The sequence below is a fragment of the Cyprinus carpio genome, chromosome B9 (assembly GCF_018340385.1).
Source record: "Cyprinus carpio isolate SPL01 chromosome B9, ASM1834038v1, whole genome shotgun sequence".
NCBI classification, from domain to species: Eukaryota; Metazoa; Chordata; class Actinopteri; order Cypriniformes; family Cyprinidae; genus Cyprinus; species Cyprinus carpio.
This window is the reverse complement of record NC_056605.1, coordinates 20,935,534-20,952,801: the sequence shown is the minus strand read 5'-3', so window position 1 is coordinate 20,952,801 and position 17,268 is coordinate 20,935,534. Positions and strand designations below refer to the sequence as shown.

The 17,268-nt window shown below is 39.7% G+C and overlaps 1 protein-coding gene across 6 annotated transcripts; it reads right to left on the bottom strand.

Annotated features, from left to right (window-relative positions):
• Positions 1-706: 706 nt before the first annotated feature.
• On the bottom strand, positions 707-15,742 carry LOC109096795 (ankyrin repeat domain-containing protein 50-like). 6 transcript variants are annotated; one of them, XM_042731472.1, is made up of 7 exons: positions 15,318-15,742; positions 11,805-12,070; positions 10,929-11,042; positions 10,321-10,815; positions 6,728-6,975; positions 2,102-5,695; positions 707-1,844 (listed from the first exon to the last, which is right to left on the bottom strand). In XM_042731472.1, exons 4-6 carry the CDS (start codon positions 10,788-10,790, stop codon positions 2,103-2,105), a joined length of 4,311 nt encoding a protein of 1,436 aa, XP_042587406.1. In that variant the 5' UTR covers positions 10,791-10,815; positions 10,929-11,042; positions 11,805-12,070; positions 15,318-15,742; the 3' UTR covers positions 707-1,844; position 2,102. The 6 variants fall into 6 exon arrangements, with proteins under 6 accessions (XP_042587406.1, XP_042587407.1, XP_042587408.1 ...); XM_042731473.1 differs by having other exon boundaries at positions 10,321-11,042; positions 11,805-11,915; positions 12,000-12,070; XM_042731474.1 differs by having other exon boundaries at positions 10,321-11,042; positions 11,805-11,915; positions 12,000-12,066.
• Between the last annotated feature and the right edge of the window lie 1,526 nt (positions 15,743-17,268).

Below are 17,268 nucleotides of genomic sequence, written 5' to 3'. Positions count from 1 at the left end.
TCAGGCTTTTCTTTTCCTTGCAAAATATCTGTCAAAGTGACTGAGATTAAGTCATTATTATAAACTGAAAATGTTTCCTTTCAAAGCTCATTCATTCTTCATGCTTTCTAACTTGGTGCATTCAAGAGACACGACAACCATATTTGCACAGAGTAATTTCTGTAGAGAGAAATACAAAGAATGAATTGTGACTCACTTTTTTCTTACACGTCTGTGACTCCATAGTTTCTTACACCATACTTCTTTCCAAATACATGACAATGACTGAATAATATTTTGGGATGAACTGTACTATTAAGCTTGATTTATGTAACTTTGTAATATAATATATTATAGCTTAACAAATGCTGGAAATATTTCAATGCACAAATGGTAAGTCTATATTCAACTAACTCATATACAAACTGTAAAAAATCAAAAGTTGAGAAACCGTAGAAGTTTAAGGCAACCAGCTTCAGCAGATTTTTCTCAACTTGTTTTTGTAGGAGATTTTTGAGTTTTCTCAACTTTTTGTTGTATGAACTGAAAACAAGAAGTTAAACTTTTAAGTTTTCTCAACTTTTGATTTTTACAGTGTCTTTACTGTCTATGAATACTGAATAAATGTGAGGGACAGAGGCGCTAAATGATCTGATGCATATAAACCAAAGGAATGCCAGGTTTGCTTTTTTCTTGTTCCCACACAAATTTGCACACAGACACAGAAAAATCATAAACAGTTTTAATTAGTGCATCTCAATAAATTTTAACATATAAAACAGTATAAACATTATAAATTACCTAGGCAAAATGTAAAATTTACATCACTCTCACGTCACACCTCCTTTAAGGTTTTCAAGACCTTCCACTTAAATTTAGTCATCCTCTGATGAGCATGTATGGGAGGTCATATCTTCCTCCCTAACTGCTTATAGGACAGTAACTTTTCACTTTCTTTTTTCCATCTCTTTCTGTAATTCAACTGGAATGAAGCTTTAAAATATTAATTTGCCTTGGTGATACAGTAGGTCAACTGGTTCACTGTTGACAATATGACAGAATGCGTAATTTAAAAAACTCAAGGTAAATAAGGAATAGCAATTATGGACACGTCTATGTCCTGAAACAAATAGTATGTTAAATTTAGTATATCTTTAAAAGACATAAACATCGCTGAAGACTTCCACTAGTCATTGAGTACAAAGCCACTAAGTGACAGTGGCACTTTGAAAAAGCCTTTTTTGTCCCAGCAAGTCCAAGTCTGGGGAGTCTGAGCAATGTACAGCAGGTCACCCAAAAAGACTGTTCTGAATGTAGATGCACTCCAAATTCAACAGCATTCTTATTAGCTCTTATAATTCACCAACATAAAACAAAGGAGGCACTGCTAAGCCACAATGTGTATGAAGATGAAAGAGTGAATAGCTCTTTTGTCTTTGAAAAGTTGTCATTTATGTCAAGTTTTGTGCACAAAAATCCCTGGGGTATGTATATTTTGACTTTTGCAAATGCATAACACAAGCAGAGCAAATATCCATAAGTGTTCCTCTTAATGTAAAAATATTTTCCTGTGATTGTATGACAGAGTATGAGAGGGTGCCGGCTGCTCTCCATTGTGATGGCATGAGGAGGAAAAGCTCTGGAATGTACACAGCTTGAGCCTTTGAACTCAGTATCCTCTATGCTCCCTATGTCTTTCCCTCTTCTTTTGTGCTTTGGGGTCAATGGGTTAAAGAGAGGTGGAGGTCAGTGTGTTATGACTCTCTCATCTGACATTTTCCTCTACTCTCAACACCTCCCACACACAGTACAGTGATTACCCACACAACCCTCACCTCCTTGAACTCCTAAATGTCCAGGTTTGCCTACAAAAGACAAAGTTGTCATTAGAATTCCAGACATTCCAAGTCACAATCATAAAGACTGCAGCTTAAAAGCAAAATGAGGTTCACCTCCAACTGGGATATCTGGCAACTGCCTGATAAGTCACATTATGGACATTCAAATAAATAAACCTGTCTTTGATCAATTAATAAACTTTACATTTACAAGACAATCAACAAATTACAATTAAATATAGACAAATCTAATGTTCTATATTTTGAGAAACATAACGCCTCACCTCAGAGAGGGGTTTCCCGCTTGTAAAGTGCTGCACTGGTTGGCCCTTCAAACTGCAGCTTAATTGCCTGTTTGAGATTCAGCTGGGGGTCAGTAGTTGTCATGTTAAACACAGACTCATTATATAAGGCACTATGTGGGGAAATAGCTGAATGGTCAATGGTTGGAGACATGGATGTCTTTTGAATTCCTCCCCAATCATCTTTTTGTTCATGGGATTGGAAGTGAAAATGTGGGTACCCCAAAGGGGGGCTTTCCCCAATTTTTGTTTGTCGAATTGGGCCCTCTTGGTTTGGCATCACCCCTAAGGAAGCCATAACGGAGTTCCACTTTAGATCTACTCCACCAGCTTGTTTGAGGCTCTTCTCCATCACATCCTCGATGATGTAAGGAGTTTTAGGTTTTAAGAGGTAGTTGCCATCCCCTGAGTATCCAAGCCCCTTTAAGGGTTTGTCTGAGTCCAGGAGTTCAGTGAGTGTGCACTGTTCATTTGTGGGACTGCTCTTGGGAACAGCCTTTTGATTGTGCCTAGAAGCTCTGCCCTGAAGACTGGCTGGATTGGAACCAGGTAGAGGCAATGTGGATGGCCGACTGCGGCAACGAGGAAGCGAATGTTGTTGAATCTGCTGGATGAAATTTAAGCTGTCAGCAGGCACAGTCTGTACTGTGGCCAGGGAGTGGCAGGTGGAGGAGGAAGTCTGTGAGGCAGGCATGGAGTGGAAACGCTCTGCAGTGGAAGCAGTGGAGGCAGAAACTGAAGTCGAAGATGGAGAAGATGTGGCTGGGACGCCATCAACACCCACTTCTCCTGAACTAATGGATGCTTGGGTCTTGAATATGGCTGAAAGATAAGAATTGTTGGGAGCACCACTAGGTGTAAATGGTACGAGACCTGAGATTGGCTTTGCGCCATAGCTCTCCAGAAGTTGCACAATTGTGAAATGACCTTGTTTTCCTGCTACCTTGACTGGGCTGCGGCCATAACGGTCCACATGGTCTGGTTCTGCACCTTTCTCTAAAAGCATGGCCACAATTTCAGCATGCCCCTCCTGAGCAGCAATGCTAAGTGCTGTGGCACCCTGCTGTTTGCAAGCCAGGTCTACATTAAGACCTTTAGCCCTAAGCAGCAGCCTGCCAGCAGCTGCATGACCTCTCCAGGCCACAGAGTGCAAAGGAGGCCGACCATCAAGATCTCTAGCATTTGGGTCAGCTCCATATTTCAGCAACAGTTCAATACCTTCCAGGTCTCCTCGCCAAGCTGCTACATGGAGTGCAGTTCGCCCTTCTGCATCTTTTGACTCCAGAGGGACACCGCCTTTTTCAATGAGTAGGATGGCCATGTCTAAACGGCCTTCCAGGACCAGCAAATAAAGAAGAGGTCTTCCTTCAGCATCACGGACATCAGTGTCTGCCCCTCTACGCATCAATAACTCCACAATCTCCCGATGTCCCTGGAGAGCGGCCGCACTGAGTGCAGAGTGTCCATCATATGCACGATGATCAATGGGTGACTTTCGGTCTAGAAGTAGCCTAACTGTACTGCAGTGCCCTTCTTGTGCTGCTAGTATTAGAGGGCTCCGACCCTCAACATCAAGCTCACCCACACGTGCCATGCTTCCTTGCTCTGTCAATATCGCACACACACTTTTGTGACCTTCACAAGCTGCAGCATGCAATGGAGTCCAGCCTAGGTCATCTTTGTGATTCTCATCCAAACCCCTGTCCAGCAGTGCTCTTACAACTTCAACACTACCCTTTGCTGCAGCCAAGCAGAGAGCAGTGCGCCCTTCTCCGTCGATGCCATCCACTGCTGCCCCCCAAAACAGCAAACGGTTAACTGTGCCAGCATGCCCCAGAGCTGCAGCTGCTAGAAGAGGAGTGATAGCAGAGGGATGTGATCCAGAACTTTCATCTACATCAGCTCCAGCTTCCAGCAGGAGTTCAACCACTTCCTCATGGCCTTCATAAGAGGCTAGTAGTAAAGGCGTCATTCCATCTCTGTCTTTATGTTCTGGATCTGCACCTTGCTCCAACAGAAGGCTTACAACCTCTCCATGGCCTCGTCCTCCAGCTGCTGATGGAACACATAATGCAGCAACAGACAGAGCGGTACGTCCATCCCCATCTGCTAGATTCAAATCGGCCCCAGCATTCAAAAGGATCTCCACTGCCTCTTTGTGACCCATGTAAGCTGCAGCTATTAGTGGAGTACGTCCCTCACGGTCTGAACGGTCTACTTGAGCACCATGATCAAGGAGGGTCAACAGAATTTCCTCATGTCCACCCCATGCTGCTGCTCGCAAACCTGTCCGGCCATCTGAATCACAGCCATCAATATCTGCCCCTGCTTCCAGAAGTAGACGCACAGCTTCCTTGTGGCCACCCCATGCAGCGGAACGAAGAGCAGTCCATCCCTCACTGTCCACATGCTCCAACAGGGCTTGCGCTGTAGGTCTCTTGCTCCCTTGCTCCCGCACCCAATCTAGCAACACCTGCAGCACACCAACATGGCCTTGTCTGGCAGCAAGTGTCAGTGCAGTCTGCCCCTGGTTGTCGTTCAGTAAAGGGTCTGCTCCACGGCATAACAGCAATGCTGCTACATCTACAAGTCCAGCATGGGCTGCAGCTGCTAGTAAAGTCCGTCCATCTGATGGGTCTGTACGGTTCACACTGATTCCACTGTCAAGAAGTGCTCTCACAGAATCTTCCCTCTGTAATGCTCGCCGAACTATCCTGCCTCCTCCTCCAACACAATGAACCCTGACACTGGAGCTATTGTCTGGTGAACAGCTTGCAGGGTAAATTCCACTTTTCATTAAGAGTTGTAGTACATCTTGTTGAACTAATACAGGTATATGACTAAAAGAGTCTTTTCTGGCACCATTAAGTGCTGGAACTCCAGTCCATATCAACCACAGTGCCAGGAGGGTTGGTTCTCCTTCATGGACTCCACTGTTGAGGAGGTGGTGGGCCAGCTGGCAAGTCTCTTCTGTACCCAAACTACTGGCTTGAAGAGAGAGGGACATGGCTAAAGAAAGGTGACCATCCTTCACACAACACAGAAACTTTTGTGTGCAGTATTTAACATCAGTTAACCATTCTGCAAAACTGCTATGAAAGAGGAGTTTACTGCCCTCAGGGCCATCTACAAACAGAGATGCCAGAGCCCCCATCTGTGCTTGGAAGTCTCCAATCCCAAGGTAGAAGTCACGGCTTTTGGCAATAGCGTAGAGCTGCTCAGCTGTTAGTGGATGTGGGGATGCCAAAAGTATATTCAGCAAAGGCCTAATATGGACAAACAGCCTTCGAGGAAAGAGGCGCTGACAGAGCCAAAGGTAGAGGCCATTCAGTGTGCCAGGAATGTCCCGAATTTCTCGAAGTCCTACTAGACCATGTGCAACACCATCTAGTACTCGTTCTAGAAACAAGAAACAGCCACCGCTTTTGATGTGCAAAAGATTAAGCATTTCAGCTGTCTCTGGTTTAAGTTGTCTTCTCAAAGCCCCATCCTGGTCAAGCCGTCGCAGGATATATTGCTGTACATCTCGTACAGTTGCAGGCTTTCTTAAGTCATCCAGACACAACCTCCTAAAACCTACGGGTTAGAGAGGCAGGAGATAAAATAAGACACAACAATTGTTAAAACATCTCAATGAGTTTTTACGGTTGCACAATTAACACTGAAATTGCCTTATGCAACAAAAAGCTGTGATTTAATATATATATATATATATATATATATATATATATATATATATATATATATATATATATATATATAATATATATATATATATATATATATATAGTCAGCAACATGTTCTGTCTGTACAGAACTGTGTGATAATCTCATTATAGTGTTTATTATCATGATAGTGTCTGAGTTGTTCACATTACTGTATGTATGAGCTGCACAAAACTGATCTAATTACTTTTAATGCGCATTATGAACGCAGTACTATTACTCTAGTTCATTGAATTTTTTTGACATTTATGTAATTCCAAACTTTTTTTGCTACTTCAAGTTACTATACAAATGAACAACAAACCATTTGTCAGAATAATGTCAATATGTTTTTAGCAAACTGCAGTTATTTTTTTCAGTCTTTTCATCTCGTAGGCTGAAGTAAAACATGATGGCCCTTGAGGCTTTCCAAGCCAAAGTTAAGGACCTTGCATTCAAATGTGTTTATAAAAGCAGAAATATACACACAACTAGTGCACAATAGATTGTAGTCTCTTAAGGCTATAATTCAGATGTCATCCACAAGAGCTAATGAGTGTGTGGGACCCTCATCTCATAAGACCAGGTCATTTCATCTAGTAAAAAACAAAGTACTACAAAGCCATAATATATTGCTAAAAGAGCAAAAAGCAAAGAAAAAATTTGTCACAAGCTGTTGTGACTGATGTTTGGGAATACAGAATGTTTGGGGGGCCATACAAGTGTGGAGAACATTATTAATTTGTGACTAAATGGGTTTCTAAACACAGAACATAAAATCCCTGTACACAGTCTTAACTAAGATGAACAATGCTCAACACTTCACTTTCGAAACAACTAATGCTAACCATCTCACATTTCACTGTGCTTATGAAGTGATTTGTGCATCATCTAAGAGTGTACCTGAGAATATCTTGCAAATGGCTTTGTTTTGGCGGCGTGCAGAGCAGACTAGCAAGATCCAGGGGGGCAGGAGCTGTATGTATTTTAGCAGGAGCTCTGCAATAGAGGAACTCTGAGTGGCTGCAGCTCCTGATATTGAGCCTTCTCCAGCTCCATTACCTCCACAATACCCCGAGTCCAGTGAATCAACCACAATAAACACACTGTGAGCTGGTGGTGTCAAGGACAAGAGGGGCTCCAATACTGCCCTAAAGAAAAATGAAAAGGAGAAAGTGTTTAAAATAATAAAGCATACATAAATGTATAACCTAGTTACCACTGCTAGCATCATCTCATCTTTAACCACACAGACAGATGATTTTTTCAAATTGGGGGGTTGGGGGGCAGAATAGAGGAGAAGAAAGGAGGGACATATTTCTCTCAACAACATTGAGTAAATGAGGAATTCAATCATTTTAAGAATCGGAAATAGGAAAGACATGTCATCACATATGAATGAAAGTCAATTCAGAAATAAAACAGAGCTTATCTGAGAAGGAAGTGCACAAATGTGGCATTGTTTTGTACAGAATGCAATTATAAGAGGGATTTATTTGGAATTATATACAACATCCTTTAAAAACCATCCAACGAACTCCCAGCTTTTCAAAGCTGTCTTAATCTTCAGCATTTTTCTTTTGGCCACTTCGTCTGACTTGAGGTGTGGTTGCAGAGGCATCGTGACTCAGTGTTATGGAAGCTCAGTGATTTCCTGTTGCTTCCAGGGCATACCATTAGACAGTGTGAAGGTGCTGCTTCCTTATCAAACTCACATTCACATATCTGCGTTGCTCTTATCACTGACCCACTTGACTCTGGTATGATTGCCCTTTTAATCAACACTTAAATGTGATGTGATTTATGATAATATGCTTTCATCTATCCCAGCTTAATATGCAGGCAACTAAACAACTTGTAGGTTGATTTCCCAAAACACTAAGGTACTCTGTTAGTTTGAGCATCATGATACAGCCAAATAATGAATCTATTTAAACTTTCAACATCTTTCATCAAAATATTTTCCAATAAATGTAAAATATATTATTTTCATAATCAATGAGTAAAAGTCTTGTTTTTATTAATTAGTTATTTTTTCAAATATATATATATATATATATATATATATATATATATATATATATATATATATATATATATATATATATATCCCATTTTTTTTTTTCTAATTTATTGAAAATTAATTAAAATAATTATTTGCCTAACGGAAACACTACATTCTGTTTAGAGTCAGCATTTCTTTAATAGTATAGCATTTTGAACAGCACAGCTTATTTTATCTGTTTTGGTTAAACGGTTCAGTATTGAACTTCCTGTCTCATATTCCCACCATAAAATACAGTTATAAGCATGCCGTGTTTATCGGTTCCTTATCTCCAACACGTGGGTTCACATAATTTGTTGAGCTAATGCCCTTTTAACATGCTCACAGATCACAGCTTGAGCGGAACAACCTAATAAATGTTCTTCCTGACTCATTCTGTCTACAAAGACAAGCTATGGGCTTGTCTTGACCCCAGGAATGGTCATGCAAGTTAAAGCTGTCAAAGAGAGAAGGGTTAAGAGATCAAACCTAAGAGAAGAGTTACGTGAAACTTTTTATACTTTAGTAGTGGAAAAAATGGGAGGTTTAAGGCTTTTGGTCATGGCCAGGCAGCTGAAGGTTAGGCTTCAGGATTTACAACCAACCACTGCTTCAGCTGGAAACATTTGCAAGTCCTCACTGCCAAAATCAGATGAAGTACAAACTTGAACTGAGAATAGGTTACAGTTGCTATTTCCATTGTGCTTGACAAAACATTTAGTCATTTAATGTACTTACAATACAATAATCTTAAAGGAACTTTCTGTTTACTACAACTATATCTCTATAGAGCTTCAAACTGATGAACAAGTCATAATTATTTCCTGATGACAGAAGTTCATGTCCTGATAAAATAAACTGTCCTCATCATTGGTTGCCTTTTAAATAAACAGTGTTAATGATGACTTAGGTACGTCAGAGAGCATGTTGAATACAGCAGGGACTGACGCTCGCATTTCACTTCTAAACTAACCCTTCTTACATTCTCTCGCCAGGACCAGAGAAAAACATCACAACAGTTTGTCAGCATGTGCAAGGCAAATGTGGAATGTGGGCCTGTACGTCAGATATGTAAGAGAAAACTGAAAGAACCAGTCTAAGAGCAAACACTGAAAGAAGATAAACAGAATAGAGAAAGTTGTCAGTGTGGCGACCTCACCGAGGGACACAATCTCCACAAACTAGTGGCACGACTCTTGGTCTTTACCCCCTTTTTTCCCCCGGGGGTTGTAAATAGCATCATCCATCTGCACTGAATGCTGGGCTATTGTGATAGCTGTGAATAGGCGTCATTATTGCGACGAGAGGAATAAATAAATAAATATATGTGGCAGAAAAGCAGAACAATAGCCCCTTTTCCTGCTTTTGACAAAGTCTTTCTGAGGGGTATCAGATGAAAATACGATGGAGGAGGAGAATATAAAGGGTGGGAGGGTTTAGTAGGAAACAATAAAAGAAACCTTGTTCAAGCAAAATTCACTGAGTGCATTTACATTCACAACAAACACTAAAAACATCATCCTACTATGAATAACCAGAAAACGCAAGAAAAAGTGTTTTTTTTCTTGATTTAAAAAAACTCTGGCTTTGACAACCAAAATGCACAGACCAAAATGCACCCACTTATTTGTCTTTTAAAAAAGACTAAGAGAAAGCTGTGTGGATTGTATTCAAAACAAGCGTCTTCTGCAATGACACTTTGTTTGTTACACAAAACGTCACAAATTGAAGGTATAATTGATTATTTGATTTTAAAATTCCATGTTAAATGCTAAAATGTTCTGGAGCCTGACTCTCTGTTAGACAAGAAACACAGCAAACTGTCTAAGTCATTTAAAGGCCCCACTGAAGTGTCATTTTCCTTGCACAAACAATGTGAAATACAGAGGGAGAGTGTAAGGTACACCAAAGGCCTAGCTGTGAAACATCTGGGATGTCTCACAGGAGTAATGCTTGGAGAGCAAACATGAAATGCTTGGAGAACTAAAGGCTGACAGAAATGAGTTCAAAGGGATCTTGAACAGTGAGTGATTTGCTGCAGAGCAAAAGCAAGAGGAAAAATGTGAGAAATTCAGAGAAAGGAAAAAGTCGTTTTTAGATATACTGAAATAGTGAATTACAAGATTTGTAATCTATATTAAAATGTTGTAATTTGTACATTAGATAAAACAATTTTCAAGAAGAAACTAAGTACTTACTGAAAAATAAGTAGAAGTACTATTATGGCAGAGTTATATATACCAGATATTTTCTCCTCATGATATTGCATTGATACATCAGGTTCTAATAACAATATCATTGTATTAACTCCTTAACTTTAAATAGAATTAATTTAGGTGTTCATTCACATAATTTTCTACAGTTCAGAAAAAACAGGCTATCTAAAAATCTAGCTTTGTAACTCTGGTTTCTATCCAATTATGACAAGTGACATTGCGATGTATAAACCAACCTTTTAAAAGTGTCATCAGGTTCTCTTTGGCAGTGGAGGGGCTCCAGTACAGCAGCAATAGCAGCACTGCTTATTGCTTTCACATAGTTCGATCCCAGAAGTGGACTTTCCTTCAGCTGTTCAACCAGTCCCAGGACAAACCTCCACACTTCAATACTGCCTGCATCCTCTCGCTGGCAATAGTGCCAGGACAAACACCGTGATGCCAGCCCTGCCGCCCTGCATGCTTCCGACTGAGGCCAAACCAGTTCGGTGAGGAGGGCTGTCTTACCTGTGCCCGGGCCCCCAGTCACTAGGACCCCTGGAGAAACACGGGCTGTTCCCTCCACACTCTTGGTGGAGTCTCGCACTTCTAGGCATCTTTGTAGCTTCTCGAGGGCCCATTCACGGCAGTAGAACCGCCGGCCCCGTAACAAGCTGGGTAACATGCTCCTCATCTGGTCCTCAGGAGATGAACAGGAATGGACCATGAGGATTTACCTTCTTCCATAGTCCCTAATAGAACAAGCGAAGCAGGTGGCTCCTGGAATCTCTTCAAACAGCTTGCACTGATGTTAACTGTGAAAAAGCAGTGGGGTTCGGTTGGGCTGTATGCAAATGTTTGCTACCGAAATGTTTCCAGCATGGAGAATCGGAGAGTGTGTCCTCAGATGACTGTTGGCTGCAGGTGTGTTTGTATTTTGCAATCCCGTAGGTCCAAGTCATGCTGTTAGTCAGAAGCCCTGTAAGACAAAACAAACATAAAGCTTGATGAGAAGTGTGTAATTCCGTCGGTGTTTAAATACTTTCTCCTAACCCAGTTTAATATGCAGATACAAGTCATAATAATAATAATAATAATACCTTTCATATATAAAATGCAGCTCAAAGTGTTTCAGAGTGAAACATTTACAACAGGAAATATAAAAGTATACAATTAAACAGATTGTGCCACCCTAAACTATTTGTTGAGCCAATGTTGCTGTGTCTGACTGGTCAGGATGCTTCAAAAAACAGAACAAATGTTTTGTCGTACAACAGTGTTTACACCATTCACAGAGATTAATTTGTGAGCGGCTTACTTTATGAATGATTTCTTGGCATAGGCCACTGTAAAGTAAATCTCAAGCAATATGGTGGTGCTGCATTTAGCCTTTATGCTCCAAAAACATGAAAGCTTTTACCGATTGAAAACAGTCAATATTTTCTCAATTCCGTTTGGTGATGCTAGCAGCACAGAAATTACACACTTCACCTTTAAATGAAAGCTTGGCATTTAACTCAGCCATGACATGTGAGAAGGAAAGGTTGAGAGGGAAACAGAAATAGAAAGAGGGGTAGAATGTATCTGTCAAACTCCCATGAAAGCAAGAGATTGGATATGCAAGTGAGTCAAGGTGCTGACCCAACCCTCAACTCAAACTGTCCTAAGCAATAAAGAAATAAAGTTAAAGAGAGATCAAGAAAGACACTAAGTGAAAGAGAAAGACAACACAAAATCTTACCTTTGAAATGTGCTGTTTCATGTTTTTTCTTTATGTTTTCTCCATGGCAGTGTTAAGTCTCGCCTCAAATGTATTACTCTTTTTTCATGTCTTTCTGTTGCTCCTTTCTTCCTGCTCACAGGTCTTATGGTTTTAATGAACAGACTGAAATCTACTCCTCCTTTCACATATTCTCCTCGGCTCCCAGCTGCTTACCGGTTTTTCTAGACCTTTATCTCCTCCCCTCCTGCTCCTTAACATGTCAGGGCATGAAGTGAAATATCTGACTGCAAGAGAGAGCGAGAGAGAGAGAGAGAGAGAGAGAGAGAGAGCATGAGTAAGGGAGGAGTTAGGGTTTGGGGTCAAAGTTTAAACAGATGCATTATGTCATATAGTGTTTCTCTTTCTTGCTTTCTTTGTCCATACACATTCTCTTAAGAGAGCGAGAACACATGGACAGGATCCAGATTGTTGCTCTAAATATACCTCACATGTCTGCAATTTATTAGAAGCCATAAAACAAAACAGAAGAGCCTTCAGTGAACAGCAACCTCATTACAACAAATGCAGTGCTGACAGGGTTTTTTTTTTTTTTTTTTACACAATGTCTAAATCAACAACTAATCAACAACATATGGTGGGGGGTGGGGTAGTGTAATGGTTGAAGATACAGGCTGTCTGCACAGAGGTCACAGGATCAAATTGTTATGGCTGATCCATGAATCCTCTAACCATTGCATCCTCGAGGGAAGCGCCCATCCCAAGATTGCTCCAGGGGGACTCTCCCTGTAATTACTGTACTGTGGGTTACTCTGGATAAATGAGTCAGATAAATAAATAGTTAAAGCGTTAGTTCACCCAAAAATGAAAATTATGTCATTAATGACTCACCCTCATGCCGTTCCAAACCCGTAAGACCTCCGTTCATCTTCAGAACACAGTTTAAGATATTTTAGATTTAGTCCAAGAGCTTTCTGTCCCTCCATTGAAAATGAATGTACAGTATACTGTCCATGTCCAGAAAGGTAATAAAAACATCATCAAAGTAGTCCATGTGACATCAGAGGGTCCGTTAGAATTTGTTGAAGCATCGAATATACATTTTGCTCCAAAAATAACAAAAATACGACTTTATTCAGCATTTTCTTCTCTTCTGGGTCTGTTGTGAGTGCGTTCAAAACACTGCAGTGACGCTGCTGACGTGTATTCTGGTGCGCCCAATAACAAAGATAACACGTCAGCGACATCACTGCAGCGTCGTGCATGCGCTCACAACAGACCCGAGAAGAAGACAATGCTGAATAAAGTCGTAATTTTTGTTATTTTTGGAGCAAAATGTATATTCGATGCTTCAACAAATTCTAACTGACCCTCTGATGTCACATGGACTACTTTGATGATGTTTTTATTACTTTTCTGGATGTGGACAGTATACCGTACGTACATTTTCAATGGAGGCACAGAAAGCTCTTGGACTAAATCTAAAATATCTTAAACTGTGTTCTGAAGATGAACGGAGGTCTTACGGGTTTGGAACGACATGAGGGTGAGTCATTAATGACATAATTTAAATTTTTGGTTGAACTAAGCCTTTAAGTAATATATGTGTGTTTTAACTATGTTAGCATGTGTGAGTGACACAGGGGTCAAAAAACAAAAACAAATACTAGGTAAAAAAAAATAAATAAATAAAATAATTTCTCTGAATGTATTTGCTGGCTTTCTAGACTTATAAATATACAGAAATGTTTACTCTCATTTTCAGTTATTTTATGTTTATTTTCATTTTCAGGCTTTTATTTCCAAAAATGACAGATTAACATAAACAACACTCTACACTGCGAGTAAATGACTAGCATATGCGACTAAATCTTCACTAAATGATGTCTAATATTAGCCACTGGCTAATAAATTCTCAGATTTTACTAGCCAGAGAGTGAGTTGGAGGCTCGTATGTTAAGCACAGATATATTTTCACTCACAGAACACTGACTGAGCACTTCAGAGTTCTCTCTCAGTCAAGCGATCTGTTCATCTCTACGGATGCGCAGCACACCTGTATTTTGCGTACCGTAAACTTTAGTGTGAAGGTGCACAAATCGCTGTAAGTTTGACTTTTTGTTGTAAGTTTGGTTTTTTTGGGTGCGAGAGAGTCTTACATACCAAGCAGAATTGACGCACTATACGTAAACGATATTCTTTGTTGTATTTTCCTGTCAAAATAATGGAGTTCTTCAGCTTTTAAAAACTGCCGGGTTCCCTGGTATTAGCCAGAACTAATGGGCAAATGACAAATTCATTGGCTGGTGCTCACCTATCATCGTCCCTGTTTTGATTTCAGCAAATCAGTTCAAGCGAACACACACAACCTGATTAATATTCATGAATCAAGCAGCTCATTAATCCTTACTGCGATTTATATTGTTATTGTTAGTAGAATTCATAGTATTATCTTACCAGTATTATTGTAATTTTCCCCCTTTTTTTATAGAAACACAGAATGACCAAAAAAGCACCACCAGTCCTATGTTTAGTTAAAATGACTAATGTGCATCCATATATGGTAACCGAGTTTTAATTCAAATTACTAAAGTTATATCATTAGATGATACTTGATTATCAATATCAATATCATATTATAATGCTTGACTGACTAATGTTAAGAGAGTAGCCTTCCTTCAAATATTTAAAAAGCAGTGCCATTTTACAAACATTATATATATGTTTGTAAAATAAATATAAAATATATATAATATACATATCTATAAAGTATAAATAGTATATCAGTCTGGCGAGTAAAATAAAAAATAAAAATGGCAATTCAATTCAAGGTGTCCATAGAGGGTTGTTAAAAGATATTTATTTATAGATCACATCAGAAATGATTACCTTATACAAAGTATATATAGATGCATTGCCAAGACAGTCAAACTGGATACTACTCATAAGGTTCATGATATATCTATATATGAAAAATTTTCACACCTTGCAACCCTACTTGAACTGTGCTCAGACAAGGGTATTTTCAGGTCAAGGCAAGTTGTCACATGTTTTAATGTTACCTATGTATACACTTTCTTAATCCTTTTTACATTTTTGCTGTCTCAGGAATTGTTTCATGTTTCATAGATGCTTTGCTGTTTGAATATTGCTGATAGAGGCTGTTTAATGACAAGTTTTAATGCAACAGCCTTTCCCATATAAAGTAGAGCAACATACAGAACAGAATGATCAAACTCTGCCTTTCTAATATGGAATAAATGCATTGCATTCATTGTGCTACAGACTTCTAATCATTTAGATGAAGCTTTTAGCAAAGTGGCAGGTTCAGTCCCTCCTGTAGTAATCTGAGGTTACGCATCTTGAGCAAAAACACACCTAGTTGACCTCTACAGGTGAACCTCTCACCTTTCAGTCACCAATCATTTTTATCCATTAGGCTACACCAAGTTCAACTAAGTTCTGTGAGATAAATGATCCAGGAAGCCAATATAAGAACACAGTTGATCGCAATAAATGATTTAGAAACCTCACCTGTGCACTCGTTTTCCAGCGTTCTGAATACCGTTTAATTCACCGGAACTGGAGACTGGTTACAGGTGCCGCGTCTTCATCATTCTGACGCCCACCGCACTACACTTGGACAGCAGCCAGGAACGGTATAATTTAATAACCTGTCCGTTTCTCGTCAGCATGGAAACAGATCCACGCGTGTCCACAGTATCGCTCCAAGGCACATCTGTGGTCGAATCCACGCACTCAGACGCGTTGCTTTCGTACAGTGTACGGTGGATGTTTGGTTACATGAAGCGTGGTGTTATTCTGCGTCGTGCTCGTCGATAATTCCTGAAGATTTGCACAAAAGCAAATGACTTGATGTCCACGAAAAATAGAACAGATCTTGCGCCGCTCCCACCACGGAAGTCTGTGGCAGCTCTAAGTTTTCGTGCATCTTGATTGGTTTATTCCGATCGTGATCGTATAGTCCACGAGGGGGCGCGTTTGTTAAAAAGTATGAGATGGCAGTTTATTGGTTTAATGCCGTTATAATTCATAATGGTAAACCTATTGGTAATATGTTAAATATAAATAAGCAAATATAGCCTAAATGGACACAAATATAGAAATATATAATTGGGGGGTTAAAATAAGGGCCAGACGTTTGTGTGAAATTCACTCTCATAGATGTTTTTCTTAGAAGCTTTGTTTACCAAAATGAGTTGTTGAAATATAAGGATAGAATTTTATCCTGACAGCTCTTAATTACACAAATTGTGACATGTTTGCCTTTCTGTTGAGAATTCTGTAGCCTGCTGAGAATGTTTTGACCTTTCTGGCACAAGAGTTTTCTTTACAATAGCCTTTTTCCTGTTTCTGGGATGCACTGGAAATCCGCTGGTGTGATTTTTGCATTTGCAAGGCAGGACCAGGAGTTCAGAGAATAATGCTTGGAATAAATTCACAGCCAGCTTCCTGACAGTAACACACCTGCACCTAAAGTCTTCTTCCTCTTTCTTTTCACAGTTGGCAAACTGTCAAAAATGTCTATAAAGTTTTCAGTCACTATAATGATCCTTAACTTTGATTATAATTATTATATTTTCTAGATAGGCTACAGAAGATTCCACTTTAATGCTGTAATTAACGGAAGCAAGGAAGCTATATAATGCACACAGAGAAACATAGATTGAAATTGATCCGAGATGTTCAAATGGTTGCATCTGGATCTGAGCAATGCATCTATTTTCCCTCTCGCATGAATCAATTTTCTCTCCCACACAAGCCTATAACTTTGCATTTGCATTTGTTGCCTGCCGAGCTCTGCTCAATATTACAACAAGAACAGATATATTTTCTTAAGAGAATGGAGCAGAGATGGTTCACCTCACAAAGGATCAAATCTGTGACCGTTCTGTGTAACACAAGGCTATGTAAACATTGAGCAGACAAAGTCCAGACATGCCAGATATGAGATTGTGCATTAACAGTTTCTGGATGCTGTGATTGAGCACTGAGGCAAGTACAAGGCTGCAGGGGATGATAATGTTACATAATTTAACCAACACGGTTTTTGTTGTTATGCCCAGTCACTGCTGTAATCCAAGAAAACACAGTTGTGTCACTCCTGTGAACTGCTTTAGTCTCTGTGCCCCAGGTGCTTTCAGCTTTCTGGAGTTAACTGTGAGTGATAGGGCAGATGGCACAGTGTCTGTATCTGTTTTTTTATTCTGCTAGATTATTACTTAGCTTCATTTTGTTCACATACACTGTAAGAGCTCTTATGATGTGCTCTTGCATTTGCATATTCAAAATGTGAAATTGACTTTCATGTCGTCATCTGCATAATCTATAAAATGTAAGTCAATGAAAGGATCTAATTTGTCCGAATAAGTGCAATGACAGTGGGATTACTTGGGTTGGTGTAAATCATACATGTCTTTATGACAGCTTTAATCCATTATTTGTGCTCTACTTTGTCTGTTTG

Excerpts from the sequence above, each read along its gene's own strand:
- LOC109096795 (XM_042731471.1), bottom strand. The coding sequence starts at position 10,790 with ATGGTCCATTCCTGTTCATCTCCTGAGGACCAGATGAGGAGCATGTTA. Across the intron at positions 6,976-10,320 it reads CCTGATGACACTTTTAAAAG|GGCAGTATTGGAGCCCCTCT; the intron begins GTTGGTTTATAC and ends ATTTTTCTTTAG. Across the intron at positions 5,696-6,727 it reads CATTTGCAAGATATTCTCAG|GTTTTAGGAGGTTGTGTCTG; the intron begins GTACACTCTTAG and ends TCTAACCCGTAG.